At 42.9% G+C, this 21102-nt stretch overlaps 1 protein-coding gene across 1 annotated transcript; it reads right to left on the bottom strand.

Moving 5' to 3' along the window:
* Positions 1-6648: 6648 nt before the first annotated feature.
* Positions 6649-8137, bottom strand: OR10H2 (olfactory receptor family 10 subfamily H member 2). Its single transcript, XM_060006480.1, has 3 exons — positions 8108-8137; positions 7066-7676; positions 6649-7006 (listed from the first exon to the last, which is right to left on the bottom strand). The coding sequence occupies exons 1-3, from the start codon at positions 8135-8137 to the stop codon at positions 6649-6651; spliced, it is 999 nt and encodes a 332-aa protein (XP_059862463.1).
* Positions 8138-21102: the final 12965 nt, after the last annotated feature.

Genomic DNA, 21102 nt, shown 5'->3' with positions numbered 1-21102 from the left:
ATAATCTAAGTCACACAAAACCTGCACATGATTGTTCATAGCGGCTTTATATGTAATAGCCAAAAACTGGAGAAACCAAAATGCCGCTCAGTAGGTGGTTACAAAAACCGTGGTCCATCCATACCATAGAACACTGCTCAGCAATAAAAGAACAAAATATGGTAACACAATAACTTGGATGAGTCTCAAACAGTTATGCTCAGAGAACCAATTGGTGGTTGTCAGAGGCAGGGGGTGAGGGGTGGAGGAAACGGATGAAGGTAGTCAAAAGGTACAAACTTCTAGTTATGAGATGAGTAAATCCTGGGTATGTAAGGTACAGCGTAGTAACTACAGTTAACAATACTGTATTGTATATTTGAAAGTTGCTAAGAGAGTAGATCTTAAAGGTTCTTATCACAAGAAAAACAGTTTATAACCATGTAAAGTGATGAATGTTAACTAAACATACTGTGGTGATCATTTCACAATAAATACAAATAATAAATCATTATGTTGTATAACTTAAACTTATACAATATCATATGTCAATTATATCTCAATAGAACTTGGCGGGGGGCGCGGGGGAGGAAGTTCCCTGGCTGTCCAGTGGTTAGGACTCTGTGCTTTCACTGCCGAGGGCCCAGGTTCAAAAACTGGTCAGGGAACTAAGATCCCACAAGCTGCGTGACATGACCAAAAAAAAAAAAAAAAAAAAAACTTAAGGGGAAAAGCATTCTCTACGCACAAGCTCAAAAAAAATTATGCTAAATTGCTAAAAAAAAAAAAAATTATGCTGAGTGAAAGAAGCCAGTCTCAAAAGGTTACATATTGTGTGACTCCATTGATATGATAATCTCCAAGTGACAAAACCATAGTGTAGGAGGACAGATCAATGGTTGCCAGGGGGTACGGAAAGTGTGACATATGGACATACGGAAAGTGTGACATATAGCATGAGGAATTTTGAGGGGTGATGGAGCTGTTCTGTATCCAGATTGTAGTGGTGGTTGCATGTGTTAAAATTCGTTGAACTGTACACTAAAAAATCTGTTTTACTGTAGGATGCCTTAAAAATAAAATTATACATGTAACTTCATACATATGTGTGTATATAGACAGATATTATACACACTCACACTATGTAAATAAAAAAAATTTTTTTTGGCCGCACCATGCAGCATGCGGCATGTGGGATCTTAGTTCCCCGACCAGGGATTGAACCCGGGCCCTTGGCAGTGGAAGTGTGGAGCCCTAACCACTGGACAGCTAGGGAATTCCCAATAAATAAATAAAGCTAGTGTATTTAAAAGATACACTAGGACCAAACTGAAATTTTTCCTTGAAGTAATCATCAGCCTTCAAAGAGAACTGAGAAAGGGAATAAATTTCTGCCTGTGCAATTCAAAGGTTTCTTTCATGCCACATGCAGGATATGTTACTGTTAAGAGCTTCACATTTTGGGAAACAGTGAACTTACCAGACCTTTCCTCATCAATCCTCATATTTATGAGTTTCAGAGAAAGCACAGGGTCTAAAAATGTCAAAGAGGGAAAAAACCATGTGTCATGGTTTAATGACCTTCGTTTAATGACCTCTGAGACACAGAGAAGGAAAGGGACCTTCCCACGTCTCAGCAAGTGGTTCAAAGCTAAACTGGAACCCAGATCTCCAGACCCCCTGGTTCAGTGGGCATGAGGGGCCTGTGTTTCTAAGCACTCTTACAGCCTTTAAGAAGGAGCCCAAGGCACCAGGCTCCTTCTAAACTGTGATGCAAGGCCGCAGTCCTTGCTTCCATCTCCTTGAACCAAAGACAACGCCACCTGGGCGGCTAGTCATCCTCACCAGGCAGGTAAAACTGTGAGTCTTGCAGAGCTGACTGTGTTTACTGAGTCTATAGCCTTCTGGGAAGTGGTTAGGAAAAGCCGGATTATTTGTTATATTTGTTTGCTACTTCTTGCCACTGTCTTTAAAGAGAGAGATGTACGGAGGCAAGCAGAGGTAGCAGGGACTCTAACAATATTGAGGTAGTCTCTCTCCATGCAGACTACAATTTAAATCGACTGAGTCTGGTGATTTGGGGGGTTCAAAGGGAAGCAGCGATACAAAGTGGCCCTGAGGAGGCAGTTATAGCAAGAGATTAACCATTTCTCAGCATCCTTGAGAGAATGCCAAGGTCCAATCAAATATAGAAGCCAGGAAATAAATGAGGGCATCATTCGGGTTTAAGAACTACGCCAGGTGGATGAACCTTGAGGACATGATGCTCATTGAAAGACAGATACTGTTATCATTCCACTTCTATGAGCCATTTAGAGTAGTCAACTTCATAAAGAAAAGACAGTAGAATGGTGGCTGCCAAGGGCTGGTGGGGGGCAGGGGGTGGTGAGGAATGAGGAGTTAGTGTTTCCTGGGGACAGAGTTTCAGTTTTATGAGACGAAGAGTTCTGGAGATGGATGGTGGGGGTGGTGGCACAACATTCTGAATGCACTTAATACCACTGAACTAACATACATTTCAAAGTAGTTAAGATGATCAGTTTTATGTTGTATGTATTTTGCCACAGTTTAAAAAATGAAAAGGAAAAAAAAAGAGCCATGCCAGCGGAAATCTTTGGCTGTGGTTACTTGCCCATTTAACTGCCTGAAGAAAAAAAGACCAGACACCTACTAAATTTTTGAGAGAAACTATGAGCTTGGCCTGCAAAAGATCTCTGGCATATAAAACAATGCCCCAGGGAGTTCCCTGGCGGTCCAGTGGTTAGGATTCAGCACTCTCACTGTGGGCCTGGGAACTAAGATCCTACAAGCCTCGAGGTGAAGCCAAAAACAACAACAACCAAACAAAAACAATGCCCCAAGTTTGTACCATGAGGTCCTTAAAATCATACCACAGGAAATGGAATGAGAAAGCTTCAGAAGTGGTGATGGGGAAGAGAGGCCAGTGAGGAACCTCCCAGAGGATACAGCCAAGGACCATGGGCAAAGACCATTACTCTCAGCAATGGCAGTCTTCACAATTCCTGCCTAACTAAATATTTTAATTGCTAAATTCAGTGATTTCTGTGGGCTTCCCATGCTTCCACTGAGGTTTTTGGTTTACTATGGCTTTAACATTTATTTTGCATGTAGATTGGAAGTTTTTTTTTCAAGTCTGTGGGTCACCAGCCACAAGAAGCCATTCCAGGGCTCGAAGAACAGTGTGAATTAGATGCTGTGAATGATTGACTCATCAGGCTATGACCTCGGAGAGGATACTCTATATATGAGGAGTGCGTGGTTGTGGTATGACACTGAGTAGAGGGGCACCAGTCCTTCTGGTTCTGCCTAGGAAGATGCCTTCAGGTGTTTCAGCACCAAGATATTTACAAGACAAAGAAATCCTTCTCTTGCTAATACTGCCTGCCTCTCATAGCATAACTTTTTAAATTGTAATTGGGGCAAAATACACATACCATAAAATTTACCACTGTGACCATTTTTAAGTGTGCAGTTCAGTGGTTGCTAGGTATATTCACATTGTCGTGCAACTATCACCACCATCCATCCCCAGAACTTTTTCATCCTGCAAAACTGAAACTTCATAGTCATTAAACAACTCTCCATTCTCCCTCTCCCGGCTCCAGCCCCTGGTAATCACTGTTCTACTTTCTGTCTCTATGAATTTGATCTCTCTAGTTACCTCATATACACAGAATCCTACAATATTTGTCCTTTTTTGTCTGGCTTATTTCATTCAGCATAGTGGCCTCGAGATTCATCCACGTTGTAGCATTTGTCAGACTGTCCTTTTTTAAGGCTGTATAATATTTCATTGTGTGTATCTACCACGTTTTGATTATCCATTCATTTGTCAGTGGGTTCTTGGAATGCTTCTACCTTTTGGCTACTGTGAATAGTGCTGCTATGAACATGAGTGTACAAATGCTTTCAATTCTTTTTTTTTAAGATTTATTTATTATTTGTTTATTGACTTTATTTATTTTTGGCTGTGTCGGGTCTTAGCTGCAGCATGCAGGATCTTCGTGGAGGCATGTGGGATCTTTCATTGTGGTGTACAGGCTTTCTCTTCTCTAGTTGTAACATGTAGGCTCCAGGGCACATGGGCTCTGTAGTTGTGGTGTGCAGGTTCCAGAGTACATGGGCTCTGTAGTTTGCAGCTCACAGGCTCTAGCTGAGGCACACGAGCTCAGTAGTTGTGGCATGCGGGCCTAGTTGCCCTGCCGCATGTGGGATCTTAGTTCCCTAACCAGGGATTGAACCCACGTCCCCTGCATTGTAAGGTGGATTCTTTACCACTGGGTCACCAGGGAAGTCCCTCAGTTCTCTTCTATATATACCCAGAAGTCAACTTGCTAGATCATATGGTAATTTTATTTTTCATTTTTAATCTTTTGAGGAATCACCATACCATTTTCCATAGCAACTGCACCATTTTATAATTCCATCAACAGTGTGCAATTGTTCCAATTTCTCTACATCCTCACCAACACTTGTTATAATGGAAGCCTCATCACTAGTGTTTATCTTGCTCTTTTTTTCTAGTTTCTTGAGGTGTAAAGTTAGGTTACTGACCTGGGATCTTTCTTCTTTTTTAATGTAAGCGCTTACAGCTATGAATTTCCCTCTGAGCATAGCTTTTGCTGAATCCCACAAGATTTGGTATGTTGTGCGTTCATTTTCATTTATTTTAAGTATATTCCAATCTAACTTGTAATTTCTTCTTTCACCTATTGGTCAAAGGTGTGTTGTTTAATTTGTATATATTTGTAAAGTGTCCAGTTTTCCTCCTGTTACTCATTTCTTATTTCATTCCATTGTGGTCAGAGAAGATACTTTGGATGATTTCAATCCATCATCTGTGTTTAATTAAACAGAAGTGAACTACTAAACTACAAAACTCACTTCACATCTATTAGGATGGCTAAACTCTTCAAAACCAGAAAATAACAAGTGTTGACAAAGATGTGGAGAAATTAGAACTCTAGTACACTACTGGTGGGAATGTAAAATAGTGCAGCCACTATGAAAAACAATTTGGTGATTCCTCAAAAAGTTAAACAGAATTACCTTATGATCCAGCAATTCCACTCCTAGTTACATACCCAAAGGGATCGAAAACAAGGACTCAATCAGATACGTATACACAAGTGTTCATAGCAGCACTATTCACAGTAGCCAAAATGTGGAAACAACCCAAGTGTCCATCAACAGATGAATGGATAAACAAAAAATATATATATCCATGTGAATAACATGGAATATTATTCAGCCATAGACAGGAATGAAGTTCTGATATGTGCTACAACATGGATGCTCCTTCAAAACGTTATGCTAAGTGAAATAAGCCAGACACAATAGGACAAGTATTCTATGATTCCACTTATATGAAACATGTAGAATAGGCATATTCATAGTGACAGAAAGTAAGTTAGATGTTACCAGGGATGGGGAGGATGGGGGAATGAAGAGTCATTACTTAAAGGGCACACAATTTCAATTTAGGAGGATGAAAAAAGTTTTGGAAAGAGATGGTGGTGATGGTTGCACAAACTTGTGGATGTAATTAATGCCCCTGAGTTGTACACTTAAAAATGATTAAATAGTAGAAATTCATCTCATGTTCTTGTAAGTGGCTAACTATTATCCTTAATTTTGAAGACGAAAATGGTGGTAATTTGAAACTGAGCTTCAAAATTTTAAAAAGGAGATGGAAGAACTTAAAACAGCTTAATGCCATTTTCAAAAAGAATAAAGCAAACTAAATAATATTAACAGTTCTTATCCATTCATTCAATCAACAAATATTTGTCAGCTGAATCCAAAATACCAGGCTCCATGCTATGCCCTGTAAACACACGTTATTTTTGGACCTTACACTGTAGTGAGGGGTTGTACGAAGACCTTACACTGTCTAAAGGAGACAAACAATAGATAATAAGGTCATTTTAGTTAATGATAAATACTTGGAAAAAATAGTATCAAGAGACTGAGAAGACAAACCACAGACTGGGAGAAAATATTTGCAAAAGATGTATCTCATAAAGGACTGTTATCCAAAATATACAAAGAATTCATAAAGTTCAACAATAAGAAGAAAATTTTAAAAGGATAAAAAGTTTTGTTATATATATTTCACTACAATAAAAAAATTTTAATTCTTCCTTTTTTCTTTCTTTCCCCATCATATACCAAAGAAATAAAAGACCCAAGGGGGAGAGAGGTGGCCAACAATAGTGAAAACATCATTTAAATGTGACAGGAAAAATAAAGGCAGCCTTTGGTTGGTAACATTCATTCTCCCCACACACACACCCCCAAAAAAAGTGAACTACTTCTGAGCGAGACAAAATAAAAGGATGCTGGACCGGGTGCCAACCCCTGTTCACTGCTAGGTAAAGAACTGCCCTCCACTGCCCGCCAGCACCGGGTAGGGTCAGGGCCGCCCTCCACTAGTGACCATCATGCGCTGCAGACCGCCTTGCAACCCAGCAGAGTCAAAGAAGTGAAAACGAAGGGAAAGGGCAGCCTTTATGGAGCTCATGCTGGGTCTCAGGCACTGTTTGTAAATTGCCTCACCCAGGCTACTTCATTTAAGGTTATGGGAGTGGCCTCTGTTTTCCAGGTGGGAGAACTGAGTGTCAGGCAGGGCAAGTGTTCATGAAAAAGCTAGACCCGGAACTTAGGACGAGTGTTTAGTTTTAAAACTCCGCGGCTTCGCTCCAGGGTCCTCCTCGATGCCACCCTCACATCTTTATTGCGCAGAGTGTGTACCACCGGGTTCAGCAGCGGTGTCACCACCGTGTAGAACACAGCCACCAGGTGGTCCCGGTCCGGGTTCCCTCTGGACTCAGGCCTCAGGTAGATGATGGAGGGGCAGCCAAAATGCACAATGACCACGGTGAGGTGGGCCGCACAGGTGGAGAAGGGCTTGTGCCGGCCGGCTGCTGAGGGGATCCTCAGGAGGGCGGCCACAGTGAAGGTGTAGGAGAGGAGGATGAGGAAGGAGACCAGCACCACGAGGATACTCAGGAAGAAGAATGCCAGCGCTTTGCCGGCACTCCCCTTGCAGCTGAGCTTCAGGACCGCGTGATGTCGCAGAAGAAGTGTTCCACGCGTTCGCTGCGGCACAAGGGCGAGGAGAAGATCAGGCTGGTCTCGATCAAGGCCACCGAGGACCCGAAGCAGAAAACCAGGGCTCCGAGGTAGAGGCAAACTGTGGGTCTCATGATCACCCAATAACGCAGGGGATGACAGATGGCAACGCAGCGGTAGTAACCCATCAGGGTAAGGAGGAAGCAGTGGGTGCATCCCAGGCCCAGGTAGAAGAACGTCTGAGCCCAATAGCCAGGGATGGAGATAGCTCCACTCTCCATGACCAGATGAGCCAGCATGTTGGGGATGGTGACCAGCGTGTAGCAGGTCTCAGAGAGGGACAGCACGGCCAGGAAGCGGTACATGGGAGTGTGAAGGGTCCAATCCGCATGTACGATGGTGATGATGGTGACATTGCCGCTCAGGGTAACCAAGTATGTGAGGAAGGACAGTGCAAAGAGGGTGGTCCTCAGGCCTGGGAAGGTGGAGAAACCCACCAGCATGAACTCCGTCACCAGCCAGGTGGCATTTTCCCACTGCTTCTCTGGAACCTGAGAGGAGAAAGCAGAGGAAATGGAATAGGACAACTTAATAAGGCTCTGCTAAGCAACAGATACCAGTGAGATAGGATAATCATCCCTGTTTTACAAAAAAAAGAAAAAAGGAAAGAGAGACTCAGAAATGAGGTCACTGTTTTCCTCATATCACCCAGCTAGCAGCTCTTCAACAGATGAGAAAATTACAGATATGGAAATGACCTGAGTGCCAATTAACAGATGAATGGATAAAGATTGGTACATAGACACATTGGAATATTATTCAGTGGTGAGAAAGAAGGCAATAGTGCCATTTTCGACAATATAGATGGACTTTGAGGACATCATGTCAAGTATGATGTCAGAGAAAGAAAAATACTGTATGATCTCACTTATATGTGTAACCTAAAAGCCAAACTTGTAAAAAAAAGAAAAAAAAAGAGTAAAATGGTGGTCACCAGGGCCTGGGATACATTGATATATTGTAATATGATTACCACTGTAGCCATATTCAGCATCTCTATCATGTCACATAATTATTATAGTTCTTAGAGTCTCTAAGTAATCCTTGCCTCATCTCCAAAGCCATGGGTGGTGGAGTGGGAAAGGGAGACAGACAATAAAAGTGTATTATCAAAGTTTTGACTGAAATAAAAACACACAAAATGAGAGCTGTGAGTTTCAGCTTTATTTGGGGACTTTCTGAGGACTATAGCCCAGGAGACAGCCTCTCAGAGAGCTCTGAGCAACTGCTCCGAAGAGGTGGGGGGCAGGTCAGCATATATGTAATTCTGGAGAAGGGGATGAGCAATCAAGCACACCTCTTCGTAGAAAATTACTGCTGGTCACAAGGCACAGTTATTTTAGTTAATGATTTTAGTGCTTTTCTAAGTATGGGAAGATGTAAGAAATTGGGTTCATAGAAGTCTCTCCTGGGGCTTCCCTGGTGGTGCAATGGTTAAGAATCCGCCTGCCAATGCAGGGGACACAGGTTGGAGTCCTGGTCCGGGAAGATCCCACATGCTGTGGAGCAACTAAGCCCGTGCGCCACAACTAATGAGCCTGGGCTCTAGAGCCTGCGAGCCACAACTACTGAGCCCATGGACTACTGAGCCCATGTGCTGCAACTACTGAAGCCTGCAGTCCTGGAGCCCATGCCCCGCAACAAGAGAAGCCACCATAATGAGGAGCCCGCACACCACAACGAAGAGTACTCCCCACTCACTGCAACTAGAGAAAACCTGTGCACAGCAACAAAGACCCAGTGCAACCAAAAATAAATAAATAAAATAAATAAATTTATTTTTTAGAAAATCTCTCCTGAAAATATCTAACTATCTGAAGGGCTGTTCTGTCAGTTTTCCCAGAGCACAGAGAGCCTCATTCCTGATCTCCACCCTGAACCCTTTCAGGGTATGTTGAAGGTCAGTGACTGCAGTGGCCAATGACTCAATTCTTGAAGAGCCCGGTGGCCAGTGACATTCTTTAGTGGGACCACTACAATTTAATCCCAGCTGGAGGTCCCTGACGGGCAACAAGGGAAGTGGGATGTTTGTCCACCAGCCCCCAATTGTCTTGCTCAAGAGTTTTGACCAGGAGGCATTAATCTCCCAGTACTTCCAAACCTGCCACATGTACAGGGAATTCAAAGTCTGGCAGGTAAGGAAGAGAATAAGCGCCAAGGGGATATGGTCCAGGAATTTACAGGGTCCTCTACAATCCGTGTGAAAAGAATACCCAAGAAAGGCAAAGCCTGTAGCATTGATATCTGAAATGAACAAAGGAATACTTTTAGGAGACCTAATACCCAGGGCTACATCAAGTCTTCCATGAGCCCTAGGCACTTTTGCCTTCCTCCATAAAAATTGTTTTTGTTTTTGTTTTTGTTTTAAAAAGGGAATTTCCTGGCAGTCCAGTGGTTAAGACTCTGCAATTCCATTGCAGGGAGCAGGGGTTCCATCCCTGGCCCAGGAACTAAGATTCTGCAAGCCTCGCAGAGCAGCCAAAGAAAAAAAATCGTTTTAAATTTTTATTTAAATTTTATTTTTAAATTTTTATTTAAATATAATTTAATTTATTAAATAAATTAAATACAATTTAATTTTTTACTTTATTTCAGTTTTATAAAAATTTAAAATTTTACATTTTAGGACTGTGTTGGTGTAAAATGAATATAATTTTCACCCTAAAAATTTATTTATTTCTTCTGATCTTAGACATTAACACAATTTCATGAGCCCCCTAATGGTATTGCAGGCCCTAGGCCTTGTGCTAATAAATACATCTGTGTTAATTAAATGGAAAATAACTCTGAATTATTGACCTTTTTTTTTTGGCCACGCTGCCGGCATTCGGGATCTTAGTTCCCCCACCAGGGATGGAACCCGTGTCCCCTACAGTGGAAGCACGGAGTCCTAACCACTGGGCCGCCAGGAAATTCCCGTAAAATTATTGACCATTTTAATTCAAACAATGAAGCATTAGTAAAAATCCTGGATTGGCGATAGTTTTATTATTTTATAATCAATTAACCTGCTAGCTCAGAAAAATATGTATAACCTATTTTGGAATGTTTCTGAGTATTTTGCACTCATTTGGAAAATGGTCCTAATGTAATCTTTCCCTGCTTATCAAGAGTTCATTGGTTTGGAGAGAAGCACATTTCAGCCTTGAAATCCTGAAAAATCCTGAAATACCGACTCTGACACGAGTCGGGTGGAGGCGGGGGAGAGGTGAGTCCTGATTTATGCGCCATCTAGTGGCATTTTGGGTAATCTGCAAGCCGGTGACCCTTAGGAGAGAATAAATAACTGTGCCCCTGAAATTACTCACCTGCAGCAATGGAAGGAGAGAAATTGAGAATGACCCTTTAAATGTTTTGGAAGTTTGTTGAAATTTTAATTTGTGAAAAATAAATTTTAGATTATTATTATTATAGTTCTGAGATATATAAAGTAGAGATAAACAACAAAAATGTGCTTGGTCAGGTCCAAAGACATTCTGTTTATAAAGACTAGTCAGGACCATCAAAGAACTTAACAGGTGCAAAAAGTGAGGAAGGGATGCCCATTTTTCATGAAGAAAGAAAAACCAGGAAGCAGGAAGTAGGCAGCCCTGTTGATCAAGCCAGCGGTGCAAACTTTTTCTGTAAAAGGCCAGATAATGACTATTTTAGGCCATTTGAGCTGTACGATCTCTGTCACAACTGCTCAGCTCTGTCCATCTAGTGTGAAATCAACCACAGATAATGTATACGTGTCCATGACTGTTTCAATAAAACTTTATTTACAAAAACAGGCAGGGGGCCAGATTTGGCCCTCAGGCTATAGTTTGCCAACACCTGATCCAGCACAAATAAAACTAAAAGAATATTCAACTTAGGGAAATTCCAGTGAGGTCCTCTGAGGGATTCACACTGAGAAAAAAAAGCAAAGCCTGACTTGAAATCTTCAAAAACTAAATAAAGCAAAATGAAACTCCAAAGCTAAGAATCTCAGACTCCACTTAAGAAATCTAGATCTAAGAAAAGGCACACTTGACAGAGATGCCCAGAGCATGTGTCTGAAAGAAACTTTTTTATTTCAAATTAAACTGCATCAGAAAGAACATCAGAGCCTTTATATAGTGAGAATTATAGAAATTCAATTAGCTGGAAGACTTCACATAGGAAAAAATGTAGTTGGATTATGACCGCTAAAAAAGTGTAATTTCTGAATATCACAAAACATTGTTAAATTGAAGTAAACGTATAGGCAAATCATAAACTAGAAAATGTTGTGGCCCTAAAAAATCTTTGACTCTTCTTTTGCACAGCAAAGAAAACCATAAACAAAATGAAAAGACAACATACAGACTGGGAGAAAATATTTGCAAATGACACAACTGACAAGGGCTTAATTTCCAAAATATACAAACAGCTCATACTGCTCAATATCAAAAAAAAAAACAATCAAAAAATGGGCAAAAGACCTAAATAGACCTAAATTTTTTTAAATTATCCAATTGGCAAAGATTAAAGAGGAAAATGAGTGCTGGGTGTTAATGAGTGTGTGCAGAACGAGGCCGTCTACTGTCATCTTTACATTGCTGGTTGCAGGAACATGCAATTTGTCATTTATCTGAAGTCCTACTTTGGTTCTATAATTCTGCTTCTAGATTTTTCTCATAAAGAAATTATCTGGCACCAGGTACAAGGATATTCATAGTAGCATTATTTAAAGTTAAAAAAAAAAGAAACAACGTAAGTGTTCAATAAAATGCCCTTACAAATCATTAAGAGGGGAAAAACCCCTAAAACTTTAATAGGAGAGAAGATGGACTATCATTAAAGTCACATCTTTGGGCTTCCCTGGTAGCGCAGTGGTTGAGAGTCTGCCTGCCGATGCAGGGGACGCGGGTTCGTGCCCCGGTCCGGGAAAATCCCACATACTGCGGAGCGGCTGGGCCCGTGAGCCATGGCCGCTGAGCCTGCGCGTCCAGAGCCTGTGCTCCGCAACGGGAGAGGCCACAACAGTGAGAGGCCCACGTACCGCAAAAAAAAAAAAAGGTCACATCTTTGAGAATAATTGATGACATGAGAAGAATTCTCATTTATGTGTTTTCTGAGAAATGTGTAACAAAATAATCAAATCCTAATTGACTCACTACAAACGCAAGTGTTTTTTATTCTTTTTTGTATGTCCCAATTTTCCTACATCGAACGGGAATTTTTGTAAACAGAGAAATAACATTTCTTAGAGGGATTTTTTTTCCCCTCTGGGTAAATATTTTTTATTGTTCTTAAAGAAGTTTAATGAATCTGGTTTGGAAAAAGGAAGCTAAGGGTAGAGATAAAGAGGTTCCCTTTGAAATACAAAATATGCTAATGCCATTTGTGATGAACATTTTCAATATATGATCTGAAGAGCAAATGTCTAGTAAAAACTGCAAATAGGTGGGTGACTTGGCTCCCTGGCAAGCCATGAGGAAGACTTTTTAGGAAGATCACAGGAAGCATGTGTGGGGACCTAAGGGAATTAGAGGAATTTTCGAGTGAGTTGATACTTTTTAGAGGGAGAAGTCGAGACCAAGTTGATGGACTCCCAACTGCAGTTGCCACATGGGGAAGGGGCCCTTCATAATATTAACACAAGCTTCCTCCAGGAATGTCAGCCTTTCTTGGGCCTCATGAATAGGTGAATTGGGAAGGAAACACCCCTCAACATACATTCAGCGTAGGAGTCTCCTCGACCTCAATTATCCAGCCTCTACTTACCTGCCTCCAGTGATAGGGAGGTCACTAACTGATAAAAATCCCCATTACATAAAGCAGAAATCCTGTGCTCAAGACAGTGACAGGCAGAGACAACACAATTGAGCTCTGGAATCAGAAAGACCTGTGTTTAAATACTGGCACCTTCACTAACTAGGAGCAACGTGACCCTGGGTAGCTGGCTTTGCCCCTCTGAGCCTCATCTGTGCAAGTAGATATTGATCCTCTGAGCTTACAGATAATAGTGAGATTCCCTAAACAATGGTATGAATCCTTTGGTCTCAGACTCCTTGCAAGGATAGCTGGGATTATTATTCTCGGCTTTGAACTGCTGGGGAAGCAGAACATAGAGGGGATCATCTGCTCACATTCTCATAGTGGTGGTACCAAGATTTGAAGCCAGGAGTCCGTCTCTGGAGGCTGTGCTTCAAGGGCTGCAAGTTTTGCAGGCTCACCTTTCATGCTATACACATTCATTGAGCATCAGTTCTGTGCCAGGCACTGCTCTGGACACTAAGGACACAGCAGGGAATTAAATGGGCAGAGATCTCAGCTTTGGAGGAGCAAAAGGCTCTAGGGAAGTGAATCAGGAAATAAGCAATGAACATGATAACTAAATAAGTGAGACCGTATGTTGGAAGACAGTGCTACAGAAAAAGAAAAAGCAGAGAACTTAGGGGGTAATTGAGGGGTCTGAGGAGGGCTGCAATTTTACATAAGACCGTCAGAAAAGGACTTGCTGAGGTTTAATGCTCAGTTGCTCTGAAATTTCTTGTTTCCCCTCCTTATTTTCAGATCTCACCTTGAGGGCTGGGAATGGACCAGGGTGGCTTGTCCCAGTTTGGCAAAGGCCCCAAATTCATGCTTGAAAGAAATTAGGAAATCAGTCAAGAAATTGCATGGGGAAGAGCATTTCAGGTAGAGGCAACAGCCCATGCAAAGGCCCTGGGACCAGACTGTGCCTGGAACAAGAACCTCAAGGACAAACAGGGAGATAGAGGGAGTGATTGAGGTGGAGGAAGGAGGTGAGAGCAGAGAGGTGACTGAGCTGAGCGTGTCTTGTGGGTCAGAGTGAGGACTTTGGCTTTTATACCAAGTGATATGGGAGCCACAGAGGATTCTGAGCAGAGGAAGGACATGACCTGACTCAGAGGCTCCCAGGTGCTCTCTGGCTGCTGTGGGATAACAGAATGTGGGGGGACATGGATGACAGCCAAGAGACCAAGGAGGAGGTGGCTGAGCTGTTCCAGGTGAGTGATGATGGGTGGGGACCACGGAGGTGGTGAGAGGTGGCCGATTCTGGACAGGTTGTGCAGGTGGAGCCCACTGAATTTCCTGATGGGTTAGGTACGGGTGTGGAAGAAAGAGCAGGGTGTGGGAGCTGGCAAAGCTGTATGAGGGGGTGGGGGGGGAGGGTGGGATCAGTTCAGGCAGGATGAGAGGAGATTCCGTTCATCTCAGGGAATGCTGGGGCGGACACACGCCGAGCACAGTGGACTCATGGCAGGCACCTCTCCATCCTCACCACGGAGGTGGCATCTGCCCAGTCCAGAGAGAAGGAAGAGTAAAGAGGGAAGCCCTGAACGTGGCTAAAAAAATTTATTTATTTATTTGTTTGTTTTCTTTTGTTTGTTTTTTGGCTGCATTGGGTCTTCATTGCTGCACGTGGGCTTTCTCTAGTTGCGTCGAGCGGGGGCTACTCTTCGTTGCGGTGTGCCAGCTTCTTATTGTGGTGGTTTCTCTTGTTGTGGAGCTCTAGGCATGCAGGCTTCAGTAGTTGTGGCGCACAGACTTAGCTGCTCCGTAGCATGTGGGATCTTCCCAGACCAGGGCTCGAACCTGTGTCCCCTGCATTAGCAGGTGGATTCTAAACCACTGAGCCACGAGGGAAGCCCGTGGCTAAAATTTAACCCTGCGGCAGCTGAGAAGCTATGAGTTCGAGTTTGCCTCAATGTGTCCAAAGTCCGCTTTCCAATTGTGACCAGTGAGAGTGCCTGGCCAAAAGGAAGTCAGGTTACAGGACTAGAAAGTTCCTTATTTGCATACCTGGAACCCGTGACAATTGCACCCATGGACAGATCTCCAGGCAAGCTGCTTGTTTAGTGGGAGAGTTGGGACCCAGTGAGTCCCAAGCTCAGGGGCACGCCCATGCCCCCCCGCCCCCACAGTGAGGGTGAAAGCTGAGGAACACATGGGACTCTAGGATCTGGAGTCTTTCCTTTTCCATCAGGAAGCCTCCCCCAAAACTGGTGCCCCTTCCCCATCGCCTTTGAGCCCTCACTGCTAAATGACTCTATATGTGTATGTGTGCATTTGTGCCCCTGAAGCTCCCAGATACATGTATGTGCGTGTGTGTGCCTGATGCTTGCAGGGCACACATGTGTGTGTTTTGCACCCCAACTGCACGCATTAGCCCCACCCTTCTCCCCCTGTCTGCTCACATGCCTGTGCAGGTCAAGGTTCTGGTGTGGGTTCTGGAGGCAGATCGGCGTGCATGGCAATGGACAGTTCTCCTTGAGGTTTTCCCTTCCCTTCCTAAGCAAATATCATCTTCTCCATCCCACATTCCACACAGAAAACAGAATTGAACACCTTTTGGGCAAATGTCATCCAGATTCGGCCCTGTTGGCTGTTTTCAGTTGAATGCTCAGTCACTCCGGCATTTCTCTCTCCACCAACTCATTCTCAGATTTCACCGCTAGGACTGGGGATGGACCAGGGTGGCTTCTGCAGCCAGGGGCCCTGAATCCATATTCACCATGGCCGAGGGAGGCTCCCACGGTGCCTGCCGACATCACTCTCCGCTCACTGCCTGAGAGAGGAGGGGCTAAAGACCGGGGTCTTGTTATACAGGGGTTCCCTGGAGCTGCTGTCCCAGGGGCTCCCCAGACACTAACAAACCCCCCAGGGCTCAGGCTGTCAACACCCTGTGGGGTTTTTCCCTCCTGGAAACTGGAGACCCCAGGGTCTGCTTCCCCAGCCCACAGGCTCTGATGGCAAAAAAAAAGTGGGGAAAGGACTAATTATGATTTCTTTCTGTGGATGGTGGTCACAAATGTGCTCCTCACTCCATCCATTCTCCCCAGTGGCCGTCAGTGCCCACCACGAGCTGGGCAAGGCTGCTGCCCCAAGGAAGAGGCACCCTCCCTGCCCTCCCCTAAAAGGAGGAAGGAAGAAGTGGATCACTTTGACGTTGGTGTACAAATGTTGCCCAGGCTTAACTTCTCATGGTTATCCCTCTCCTGCTCTCCCAGAATTAATTAGTTGCCAAGTCTTCTCTATTCTTTCTCCTCTACTCCCCCCCCCATTCCCTTTGCCCCATCCTAACTCAACCTGCATCCTTCTCACCCATCGCAAAAGCATGCAGCTACTTCTCCCTTCATTCCATCCTCTGCACCGGCCAGCAGAACAGAAGACTCTGGCTGTGTTTCCTCTCTACCCAGGGACCTTTCATGGCTCCCCATTGCTCTCAGAGTAAAGTTTAAAATTCCCCATCTTCATTTTCAAGACTCACATGATCTGGCCACAGCTACCTCCTCTAGTTCTACATCCAGACATTGCTCCAGGCGAAGCGACATACATCCATTGATTAAATTACCAATAAGTGGGCTTCCCTGGTGGTGCCGTGGTTAAGAATCCGCCTGCCAACACAGGGGACATGGGTTCAAGCCCTGGTCCGGAAAGATTCCACATGCCACGGAGCAACTAAGCCCGTGCACCACAACTACTGAGCCTGCACTCTAGAGCCCGCGAGCCACAGCTACTGAAGCCTGCGCACCTAGAGCCTGTGCTCTGCAACAATAGAAGCCACCGTGGGCTTCCCTGGTGGTGCAGTGGTTGAGAGTCCGCCTGCCGATGCAGGGGACACGGGTTCGTGCCCCAGTCCGGGAAGATCCCACATGCCGCGGAGCGGCTGGGCCCGTGAGCCATGGCCGCTGAGCCTGCGCGTCTGGAGCCTGTGCTCCGCAACGGGAGAGGCCACAACAGTGAGAGGCCCACGTACCGCAAAAAAAAAAATTAAAAAAAAATTCCTCCAGCTTTATTGAGATTAACTAACATACAACATTGTGCAAGTTTGAGTAGTATGATGTGTTGACTTAATATGTTTATATACTCCAAAATGATGACCACCATAGCAGTAGCTAACACCTCCACCCCATCACATAATTACTACTTCTTTTTTGTGGTGAGAACATTTACAATCTATACTCTTAGCAAACTTTCAAGTGTACATATATACAGTATTATTAACTATAATACCATGATGTACATTAAATCCCCAGACCTTAACCTTAAAATGGGAAGTTTGTACCCTTTGACCAATATCTCCCCCATTTTCCCCTCCCTCAACCCCTGGTAACCACTACTCTACTCTATGTTCTCTGAGTTCAGCTTTCTTAGATTCCACATATAAGTGAGATGATGCAGTATTTGTCTTTCTATGTCTGATTTATTTCACTTAGCATAAATGACCTCAAGGTCCATACCTGTTGTTACACATAGCAAGATTTCCTTCTTTCTCATGACTCAATAATATTCCAATATGTATATATACCATATTATATATATATATATATATAATACACACATGTATATAATATTATATATATTTCTTCTTTGTCCATTGCCTGACACTTAAGTTGTTTCCAGACCCTGGCTATTGTGAACAGTGCTGCAATGAACATGGGAGTCTGAGCTGAGCACTTTAACATCATGAGTTAAATTTCATGACTATACATGAGTACAGTCTCATGATTTTGCACGCCCACCTACTCTACACCAACAACCCCTGTCATAGTTGAAGTTCCCCCAGAAGCAGACAAGGATTTGATAGGACGTAAGCTTCTCTGGGAGGTGATCTCAGAACACACAAGTAGGAGAGTGGAGAAATGAGGAAGGAAAGGAAAGGAAGCTCATGAAGCACGGGTCATCAAGCAAGTTACCCCTGTGTCAACTGGGGTTCATTCCCACTGGAAACCACTGGGGGCAGCAGAGAGCATTCACCACAGAGGGGAGAGGGAGCTGATGTATGTATACACCCACTCCAGTCAGTCAGTGTTCAGGGAGGACCCTGGGGGTATTCATTCCCCAGTGCTCCCAGCCTGCTGAACAAGTGAATAGAGTAAGCTTTTGTGGCCAGAGAAAGCCTTCAGGCAAATAGATGTTGGCTGGCTGTTGGAATGAGACTGGCTGTTCCACTGACTGTTGGAATTGAGACTGAAGTGGTCAGAGCAAGGAGATATGGACAGAAGGCTGACAATATCTGCTACACCTGGTTTCTCCCTTTCATCTCTGACTACTCCTCAATCTCTTTCTTCTCTCCAACTCTAACACTGGAACGGGAGTCCAGGACCCCAATCTTTTTTTTTTTTTTTTTTTTTTTTTGCGGTACGCAGGCCTCTCACCGTTGTGGCCTCTCCTGCTGTGGAGCACAGGCTCCAGACGCGCAGGCTCAGCAGCCATGGCTCACGGGCCCAGCTGCTCCGCGGCATGTGGGATCCTCCCGGACCAGGGCACGAACCCGCGTCCCCTGCATCGTCAGGCGGACTCCCAACCACTGTGCAACAAGGGAAGCCCTCCAGGACCCCACTCTTGACTCTCTTCTCTCTCCCTAGGTGATTAGTATAATCATATGGTGTTAAATACCATTCCTGTGCCAATGCTCCCTGAAGATATATCCCAGATCAGTCATTCCCTCTGAACTCCAAACCCATAAATCCAACAACCAAAATCAATCCATGTCAGGGAAGCAGACTAAATGTCCATTGACAGAGGAATGGATAAAGAAGATGTGGTACATATATACAATGGAATATTACTCAGCCATTAAAAAGAATGAAATAATGCCATTTGCAGCAACATGGATGGACCAAGAGATTGTCATACTGAGTGAAGTAAGTCAGACAGAGAAAGACAAATATCATATGATATTGCTTATATGTAGAACCTAAAAAGAAACAATACAAATGAACTTATTTACAAAACAGAAACAGACTCACAGACTTAGAAAACGAATTTACGATTACCAAGGGGGAAGGGTGGGGGGGAAGGGATAGTTAGGGAGTGTGGGATTATGTACACACTGCTATAATTAAAACGGATAACCAATAAGGACCTACTGTATAGCACAGGGAACTCTACTCAATATTCTGTAACAACCTAAATGGGAAAAGAATTTAAAAAAGAATAGATACAAGTATATGTATAACTGAATCTCTTTGCTGTACACCTGAAACTATCACAACATTGTTAATCAACTATACTCCAAGTGGTGGGAGGGATAGATGAAAAGAGAATGACAAAATATTGATAATTATTACAGCTGAATAATGGGAAAATAATTCTTTCTCCTTCTGTGTACATTTGAAATTTTTTTCCCAATAAAAAGTTTTAAAAGAAAAAAAAACTATACTCCAATATAAAATAAAAAGTTTGAAAAAAAATCAATCCATGTCAGAGTGATGACCTCCAAAAATTCTCTCCTCCATAAAGCAATGAGAAAACTGGAAATGGATAGTGGTAGTGATGGCATAATCTTGTGAATAGACTACAATCCACTGAATGGTACACTTTAAATTTGTGAATTTTATAGTATGTGAATTATATGTCAATTAAAAAATCAATCAATGTGGGGAATTTCCTGGCGGACCAGCGGTTACAACTCCGTGCTTCCACTGCAGGGGGTCACGGGTTCAATCCCTGATCGGGATGCTAAGATCCTACATGCTGCACGGTGCGGCCAAAAAAAAAAAAAAATCAATCAATGTAATCCACCGTATTACCAAACTAAAGAAGAAAAAATATATATTGACACGGAAAACCACTTGACAAAATGCAGCACTGTTAACACACTAGAAATAGGAGAGGACTTCCACAACTTGATACACTTCTTCTACCCAAAACCTACAGCTAACGCTTTACTGAATGGTGAAAGATTAAATGTTTTTCCCCAAAGATGAAAAACAAGACAACGATGTCTCCTTTCACCACTTCTGTTCAATATCGTATTAAGGTTGTGCCTCATACAATAAGACAAGTTCCCAGATATGATACAAAAGCACAGTCCATAAAAGAAAAAACACTTTGATTGGACTACTAAAACTAGAAACTTCTGCTCTGTGAAAGATATGGTTAAAAGAGTGAAAAGTTAAGCCATGGAGTGAGATAAAATATTTGCAAATATCTGACAAAGGATTTCTATCTAGAACATGTAAAGAACTCCCAAAAATCAACGGTAAGAAAACAAAGCAATTTTTTTGAAGTATAGTTGATTTACAATGCTGTGGCAATCTCTGCTGTACAGCAAAGTGACTGAGTTATACACATATGGACATTCTTTTTTTATATTCTTTTCCATTATGGTTTATCACAGGATATTGAATATAGTTCCCTGTGCTATACAGTAGGACCTGGCTGTTTATCCATCCTATATATAATAGTTTGCATCTGCTAATCCCACACTCCCAGTCCTTCCCTCCCCCATCCTCCACCTGCTTGGCAACCACAAGTCTGTTCCCTATGTCTGTCGATGGACATTTAGGTTGTTTTCATGTTTTGGCTATTGTGAATACTGCTGCCATGAACAGAGGGGTGCATGTATCTTTTTTAATTATAGCAAAACAACTTTTAAAAATGGACAAAACACACTGGAACGGACATTTCACCAAAGAGGATATACAGATGGCAAATAAACACATGAAAATATGATTAAATCATTAGCCATTAGGGAAATGCATAGAAAACCCACAATGACATATCTCTGTGCATCTAGTAGAATGTCAAAAGATAAAAACAAACAACAGTAACAACAACAAAAATAACCTGACAATACCAGTGCCAGTGAGGATGTGAACAACTGGAAGTTTCAGACATTGCTGGGGGAAATGCAAAACTGTATAGCCTCTCCTGAAAACCATTTGTCAGCTTCTTATAAAGTTAAAATATCTTCACCATATGACCCAGCAGTTCCACTCCTAGATATTTTTCCTAGGAAATGAAACACACGTCCACACATGCACACAAAATGTTTATGACAGCTCTATTCATCCAAAACCCAGAAACGATGCAGACGTCCTTCAATAAGTAAATGGTTAAACAAACTGTGATATATCCTTATGGTGGAATACGACTCAGCTATGAAAAGGAGAAACTACTGGAACATGAATCCCAAAGATTATTAAAGATTATTCAGCTGAGTGAAAGAAGCAAATCTCAAAAGATTACATAGTGTATGACTCAATT

This window comes from Delphinus delphis, chromosome 3 (assembly GCF_949987515.2).
Source record: "Delphinus delphis chromosome 3, mDelDel1.2, whole genome shotgun sequence".
Classification (NCBI taxonomy): Eukaryota; Metazoa; Chordata; class Mammalia; order Artiodactyla; family Delphinidae; genus Delphinus; species Delphinus delphis.
This window is presented reverse-complemented; position numbering and strand designations above follow the sequence as displayed.

What these genes read in the sequence shown, in the direction of transcription:
- OR10H2 (XM_060006480.1), bottom strand. Translation starts at nt 8,137, where the DNA reads ATGATAGAGATGCTGAATATGGCTACAGTG. An exon ending in TGCTGAATATGGCTACAGTG is followed by an intron (nt 7,677 to 8,107) that starts GTAATCATATTA and finishes TCTGTTGCTTAG; the next exon opens with CAGAGCCTTATTAAGTTGTC. An exon ending in TTCTTCTGCGACATCACGCG is followed by an intron (nt 7,007 to 7,065) that starts GTCCTGAAGCTC and finishes CTTCTTCCTGAG; the next exon opens with TATCCTCGTGGTGCTGGTCT.